This window comes from Cornus florida, unplaced genomic scaffold (genome assembly GCF_030987335.1).
Source record: "Cornus florida cultivar Cherokee Brave unplaced genomic scaffold, ASM3098733v1 CherokeeBrave_3.0.0_Hap2_Chr11, whole genome shotgun sequence".
NCBI classification, from domain to species: Eukaryota; Viridiplantae; Streptophyta; class Magnoliopsida; order Cornales; family Cornaceae; genus Cornus; species Cornus florida.
Window position 1 is genome coordinate 17,419,678 of NW_026775581.1, and position 8,411 is coordinate 17,428,088.

General features: G+C 37.2%; 1 protein-coding gene across 1 annotated transcript; it reads left to right on the forward strand.

The window, feature by feature from the left end:
- The first annotated feature begins 733 nt into the window (after positions 1 to 733).
- LOC132284917 (U-box domain-containing protein 19-like) lies at positions 734 to 3,103 on the forward strand. The gene has a single exon (XM_059787060.1). The coding sequence runs from the start codon at positions 788 to 790 to the stop codon at positions 2,837 to 2,839; it is 2,052 nt and encodes a 683-aa protein (XP_059643043.1). The 5' UTR covers positions 734 to 787; the 3' UTR covers positions 2,840 to 3,103.
- The last annotated feature ends 5,308 nt before the right edge of the window (positions 3,104 to 8,411 follow it).

The window sequence follows — 8,411 nt, forward strand, 5'->3', positions numbered from 1 at the left end:
ATATATGTAGGTATGATATTTTAATTTTTTATTTCGTAAAATACATACTTTTTATTATAAAATGATTTACATTTTAATTTTATATATTTCTCAAATAAAAAATCTCAGTTAGTATTACGTTCTTTTGTTTTAAATAATCATTCTCTTTCACACTGATATTTGGAGTATTTAGTTAGTTTATTTTTTTCATGATTTTCGTGATAATGCGAATATGCATAAAATTTATGTATTGTCATTAACCATAACTTGATCAAATAAAACTTTTGTTTATATGACAAATTAACAGACATCCAATCACTAAAAGTCAACAAAAGATTGGGTTTGTACGTGATCCCCCCTCATTTGTAGTCCACAATTGTCCTCTAAAACATAATTATCCACACATAATTGTCGGCTACGTTGCTTCGCTTTCCCCTTCCCTCTGGCAACAAGTCACTTCATCAGCGATCCACGTGTCTACGTCGGTAAGTGGGACCCACTCTGTCATCGCCCTAAAGATAAACACAGCCCACTCTTTCCGTACACCCTCAGTTAAACCTAACAAAACTAACACCCCTAGCCTAAATCCAAGTAACATCACCACCCAACACTACCTCGACAAGTGTCCTTCACACGTGTCATGCCATATGTGTATTACTGCGGTCAAACACTGATTCAACGCGGCAATCAAAAACACCTCGTAAATATCTGCCACGTGTACACAAAGATTTCTCTCTATATATAAAATATTTAGGCATTACTAGATCCATAAGAACTTAGATTATACCAGCAAACAAGTTGAATTCAAATGATTCAAAAATTGGACCGGAATGATCGCCGGGTTCTGACATTTCCGGCGGTCCACCCCTGCGAGAGCATATCTCCGGCGACCCTTCTCGGCTCTTTGATCACTCTTTCTCGGAGCATTTGTGATCACCAGCGCAAACCGTTCGCAACCCAGAAGCGGAACGCCCGAGAATCGATTCGCCAAATCGGAATTCTCCTCCTATTCTTGGAGGAAATCCAAGACCGGGGGCTCAATTTGTCCAACTCCATTGTCCTCTGCTTCTCTGAGCTCCACCTCACATTCCAAAAGCTTCAATTTCTCTTGCAAGATTGCTCGCGAGATGGGTCTCGATTCTGGGTTTTGATGAAGTCCCATTTTGTATCAACACAATTCCGTGTTTTGATTAGAGCTGTAGCAACAGCGCTCGATGTTCTTCCTCTGAGTTCCATCGATTTGTCGTGTGAAATCAGGGAATTAGTTGAATTGGTGGCGAAGCAATCAAGAAAGGCGAAAATTGAGTTGGACCCAGAGGATGAAATGGCCATGAAAAGAGTGATTTTGATATTGAATCAATTCGAGAACAAATTCGAGCCAGAGCCGAGTATGATCAAAAGGGTTCTTGATTATCTTGAAATCCGAAGTTGGAGTGATTGTAACAAGGAGATTGAGTTCTTAGATGAAGAGATTGAGTTGGGGAGTTTAGATGCTGATGACAGAGAAGTGCCTTTATTGAGCAGTTTAGTTGGGTTGATGAGCTACTGCAGAGGAGTTCTGTTTGAGAGCTCCGTTTTCGGGAAAACAGAGCAAACAGATACTAAATGCAGTTTTGAGATGGTTGGTTGCTTGAATCCAGAAGATTTCAGGTGCCCGATTTCTCTCGAGCTGATGACCGATCCAGTGACGGTGGCGACTGGCCAGACCTACGACCGGGCTTCAATTCAAAAATGGCTCAAGTCTGGAAATCTCCTCTGTCCCAAAACAGGGAAAAAGCTAACAAATACAGAGTTGGTGCCTAATTTCAGTCTTAAGAAGCTCATACAACAGTTCTGTTCGGATAATGGGATTTCACTTTCGAAATCAAGAAAGAATAATCGCGACATAACTAGGACGATTGTTCCGGGATGTCCAGCAGCCGGAGAAGCCATGAAGTTACTCGCCGGATTTCTCACCGGCAGGCTATGTTATGGGACTCATGAACAGAAGAAGAAGGCAGCTTATGAGATCCGTTTGCTTGCAAAATCAAGCATTTTCAACCGGTCTTGCTTGGTTGAATCGGGGACTATTCCACCTCTCTTGAAGCTGCTAAATTCGAATGATCCATCCATGGAAGAGAACTCAACTGCTGCATTGTTGAAGCTCTCAAAGCATGCCAATGGCAAGAAAGTGATCATTGACAATGGGGGACTAAAACCGATACTCGGGGTGCTTGAAAGTGGACTAAAATTGGAGGTCCGACAGATAGCAGCTGCAATCTTTTTCTACCTGTCATCAGTCCCCGATTACCGGAAATTGATCGGAGACTTTCCAGGGGCGATCAAGGCTTTGGTGGAACTAATCAAGAATGGGACAAATTGTGGAAAAAAGAATGCAGTGGTAGCTATATTTGGGCTTCTTCAATACCATCCTAACCATCAAAGGGTCCTGGCAAGTGGTATTGTTCCATTGCTAGTTGACCTTCTAGGTACTCCAGATAGGGATGATCTTACCACAGACTCATTGGCAGTACTTGCAGCATTAGCAGAGAGCATCAATGGCGCGATTTCAATCGTTGAAACTGACACAGCTTTGCCCTCGATTATGAAGGCTTTAGCGTCTACAACTTCCCGGACAGTGAAAGAGCATTGTGTTTCAATTTTGCTGTCTTTGTGCAGCAGTTGTGGCAGGGATGTGCTTGCAGTTTTGGCTAAGGACGCTTCGGTAATGACTTTGCTTTACTCGCTTGTAACGGATGGCACATCTCATACGAGCAAGAAGGCGCGTTTGCTCATCAGATTGCTGCAAAAATTCCACGAAACAAGCTCATCATGCTTGGCTAACGCAGTGCCACGAGAACACTTCATTCACGTACAGTAGACCTATTACGAAATATTCCAACATTTCTCTGTATATACATATATCATGTGGTTTGTGGGCAGTTTCATTTTTCTTACTGTTACACCTTGATTTTTCTCACATTAGCTCGGTTTTTTCAAGAGCTAAACACTGTATTAAACTATGTATTAGTCATTGCTTATGAGTTATGGAGGTAGACAGCAATAAATTACACACGAGAAACACATGTATTTTTATTTTTGTATTATAGTAATAAATAAAATTGTGTGACAATATTACAGATGATTGGCTTTGTTTTTTTTATTACACATAAATATATATTTTCCATATTGCAAAGTAGATTACTATACCATCTTTACTAATGTCACTATATAGTAAGTCCAATTGCACAAAACAAGGGAAGAAAGGGGAACAAAATGGAAGTTTCCTGTGCTGCACTTGAGCTGGCCAATTTATCAGCACATAAGATTCCAACTTGGTAATAAAAAATTTTACCCAAAAAAAAAAAAAAAACTTGGTAATAGCAATGAATTGACAAGTATGGATCCTAGGCTTTTGGTAGTCATCAAGAAGTGTACAAATGTACTAGGCAATTATGTTTGTTCTGCTTAAATCTGTTCTAACTAAGCTAAATCAGATTTCCAATTCCTTTTTGTAGCAGGGCCAGAGCTCAAAAGTGCCAAGGCTAAGGTTTCGTAGTTTATAATTTGTCCCCCCAAACCAGCTGGGGGTTTGTGATGAACCAAAAGGGGTTCAATTGGTTCTTGCATAAACTTTTCTTCTTTGCATGATCAATACAATGTGATAAGGATGATGACGGAATCAACAAGCTTCCACACACTATGAAATCCACAGCCTTGTATCTTCATTACAGACATACTCAGATGATAATCAAGATGAATATAGCATGTATATACAAGTACAACTCATATACATGATCAGTTCTACAGAGCCTTCAAAAACCAGGGTTTCACAAGGTCAAATTCTGTATTGACCTTAATTATGTGCAAACCTCAACTTCAACAGCCTTGATTCAATTATAGAAACTTGCTCAAATGATAATAATGCAGCTCAAAGCAAGATATAGTGATATTAAGTTCAGATAAGTAAGCTAAACTAGAAAAACAAGCTGTTACACAGGTCAGAGACATCAAAATCAAATGCAACTAAAAGATGGTCACAAACATACTTTCTGTAGATGTAAAATGATAAGTTACACTTGCCTCAACCTTGTCTCTGCACCATAGCAAGTACAAACCAAACTTAGACCTCGAAACCAGCATATGCACTAGCAAAAATCACAACAACATGCCTCTATTTGATCATCTACTCTTGTGAATTCTCTGAGTGCATTTCTGAGTTTAAATCAAGCTTTGATCATTACAAATAATCTCATAAATGTGTGTTCATATTCAGCTCTCTTTTCACTCTCAATACATCTTGCTTTAAGGTTCTCTCAAAGGCTTAAACCCTAGAAATTTCTACAACAGCATATATATAGTACATCATGAATACAAATCTTGTTGGTCCCACCTTTAAATTAGGATTTACCCTTTCAAATGTCAAAAAGTCCATCACATATTCTCTACATTAAGTTCCAACTGTTTCTGGCTTGAATAGTGCATTCAATTGATCTACAGGGGTAGCTTGGTCATTTCACAGTGTTGAGAAGACTATCCAAATGATCTAAGAAAGGTACATTGTCTTAAAACTCTTCTGCAGAGATCTCAGGGGTAAAAACCCTAGCACAGTAAATGATATTTTGATACAGGGTATCTCAGTGGCAATTAGGTCTTTTCACACATTTATTATATCATAATACATTTGTGTATGATGGTACATTGTGTTGAATTGGTTAACTTGATAGGTTAATTAAGTGATCACAGGTTTCGCTACAGAAATCTATATTTATTGACAATATCTCTATGACGGCATTTTGGTGAATGTATATATGTTGAGAACTCTTATGACACGTGTCATGTGGTCCTGATATGAGAATATGCAGGCTATCATTCTTTGCTCAATGATTAAGCTTGTGATACATTCATATACATATACATTTACAAGGCTGTCAATGAGTATCTATATTGAAGATATTTTCTATAAAGGTGGCAAGGGTATAATGGTACATTCACAAAGGAATTATAGATTAATTCCATGGCCAGATACTGGTGACACATACATTTCCTCTTTGAGATAGGATTTGTATTATTGAAGTACTATATTATGCTGCTATAGTCATTTTAGGGTTTTAAGCTTTTGAGTAAATCTTATTTGCAAGCTGCATTGAGAGTGGATTGTGAGCTGAATATGAACACACTTTTATGAGATTATATGTAAATGATGAAAGCTTGAATTTAGCTCAGAAATCCATTCAGAGAATTCACAAATGTAGAAGATCAAATGAAGGCCTATAGATGAGATTTTTACTGGTGTAGAAGCTGTGTTATGGGCCTTAGTGTGGTTTGAGCTTGACATGGTGCTTATACAAGGTTAAGGCAAGTGTAACTTCATTTTTTCATCTGCAGAAACCATGTTTATGACCCTCATTTAGCCGCATTTGATTTTGATATCTCAGACCTGTATATTAATTTATTTTTCTGGTTTAGCTTGTTGATATTAACTTATTATCACTATATCTTGCTATGAGTTGCTTTATATATTATCATCTAACCAAGTTACTATAGTTGAATCAAGGCTGTTAAAGTTGATTTGCACAGTATTAAGGTCAATACAATTTTTAACCTTATAAAACCCTAGGTTTGAAGTTTCTACAGAATTGAGCCTGTTGTTGAGTAGTATTTGTATACACATGCTATATTCATCTTGATTATTATCTGAGCACGACTATAATGAAGATAGAAGGCCGTGGATTCCGTCTAAGAGGTTGTGGGACTCAAAATTCCTATTTTGCCCCTCAAACTCTAGTTTCAGTAGAATGAAGATAAAGTGTCTGTGTGGATACTTTAAGCTTGTTTTTCACTTTAATATTGTATTATAGCTTAAGTATTATCATTGTAAACCTTTTCATGTATTTTTTTTTAGCTGTGAGTGCTTATTTGGTCCATAGCAATATGGATAGGGGGAGTGCAGTGTGCACTTAGTGTAGCTAGTGTGTGTGTGGAGGTTGTGAAAGCTAGTGTTTCATCTTATACAAGGGTGTGTGCAGAGAGTGAGACAACTGATTGTGTAACTACTTACATACAACTAGTGGAGCTTTTATTGGCTAAGGCCACGAACCAAGGTTTTTTTCCTATTGAGAGGGTTTTCCTTATAAATGCACTAAGTCTTGTAAGTGTGTTTAGAGGCTTGTTGAATTTGCTATCATACTCATCATATTGCATTAATCATACAAAGAAGAAAAGTTTATACAAGAACCAATTCACCCCTCATCTTGGTTCATCAATTGGTATCAGATCTTTGGTTTGCCTTTTTGAGGTTTTAACCAACCTACAGAAGATCTTGTGTAATGGAAGAAGGTTAAGTTATAAACAAAACACCTGGTTTTGATGAGTCTAATTATGATTCATGGAAAACAAGGATAAATGCTTTTCTCATGTCTTAGTCTTATAATGTATGGCATACAACCATCTATGGTTTCGTGGTTCTCAATCCAAACAACCCCTCTGCAAATGATAAAGCTTCTCTAGCAAATGATGGAAGAGTAAGATGATCTATTTTGTGCTCTCAAGCAATAAAAGTTCATAATGATTAAGAATTGCAAGACAACTAAAGAAATGTGGGATTCTCTCAAGGCTACACATGAAGGGAATAATGTTATCAAGGAGAACAAGATACAACTTCATAAATTTTAATATGAAGGTTGCAAGATGGAAGAAAGTGAAGTTGTTTCAAATTACTTAATGAAATTGTTAACAACGTGAAAGCTCTTGGTGAAGATATAAAAGACTTTGAAGTGTGCAAGAAGATCTTAAGGACCTTAAGTTCGAGGTTCAATGCTAAGGTCACTATTCTTGAAGACAAAGATCTCTCTCATATGAAAATTAATGATCTTCAAGCTTCACTCACAGCATATGAGATAGGAATTAGTGCTCTTACACAATATATAAAAGAAGCAGCTCTTAAGGCTAAAAAAGTGGTTAAGGATGCTAAACCTAAGTCTGAAGATGACGATCTTAAAGAAAATGAAGTTGCTAACCTTGCCAAAAAGTTCAGAAAGTTCAAGTTTAAAAAGAAGTCTCAATCACAGCAAACTTGTTATGGTTGTAACAAGTCAAGCCATTATAGAGCAAATTGTACTAATTCAAAAGGTCAACCTCGGAAGAAGACTGAGAACTTCAATAATAAAGGTAGATTTGGAAGGAAGGCTCTTGTGTTAAATTGGGATGCAAACCCTGAAGAAGATAATGATAAGCACTGAAAAGTACGCATTTAAACCCCTTAAGCTCGAGTATTCTAGGACCTTTATCTATCTTATTTTCCCGTTTTAGACTAATTTCATGTTATTTCCCTTTTCAGGTGCTTATCCCCAAAATAAGTTAATTCAGCCAAATTATAGCATAAAAGAAGCAATCTCAAGCTGAATGGAAGAATGGAGCAAAGTGGAAGCAAAGTGGTGGAAATCAGCAAACTTCGATCGATCAGGAATACCTTCAATCGATCTCACAGTGATTGATCTCACTTCACCAAGATGGATCGACCCCTTGTCCTTATCTTTAAGAAATTCCATCTTCGATCGATCCAACTTTCTTTAGATCGATCGAACTTCCTTGATCTTATCCCTACCTACAATTTTTGTCTTTTTCCCAAAATATCCCAAAAATATCTCAGATTTGTCTTATTTCAAAAAGGCACCACCATGGATTGATCGATCTGACCTAACTTTGATGGATTTGGCCACAGCTCGATCAATCTCATCTGAATTTGATCGATCGAACCTTCTCAAGTCCGAAATAAAACAGAGTGTAGCTCATTAAAAGATGGCTCGTGGTGCAATCATTGAAGGGACCCTAGTGCATGAGACATGACCATTAGGTGTGACACTTGAGTTACCTATATAAGGATTTTGAGCTATTTTTACATAACAACTTAGATATCTTAAGAGAGAATATCACATATCTTGGAGAGGAGGCTAGAGCTTAGAGAGACATACACTATTTTGGGAGTTTTTCCATTCTTCTAGGGTTTCCATCAAGAAGAAGATCATTCCTACCATGGAGATAGCCCTTGAGGGTTAGATGACTACATTAATGAGTGGCTAAACATCTTCTTTGGGCTAGAGTTAGCCCTAAGCATGCCTTCTAGACCTTAATGCTTTGTATTTTGAGGGCATTTGTGTTGTAATCTTGTCTTGACACTTGATTTATTTATGAATCTTATTTTTACAATGATTTGTGTTGATTAATACTTCTAATTGATCATTTCATTCTATCCATATGTCTATGTATGCTAGAGTAGATGTTCATGTGTTTATCTATTGGTTTTGTGATATTGATGCATGTCTATGTGTATTGATGCTATGAATCTAGGGATTATCAAGGCATAATGCTTAAATAGAATACTCTTATGGTTTGTTTGATGGTTCATACTCATTTCTTGATGGATTGTGCCTCTACCTTAGTTTAATTAGTTT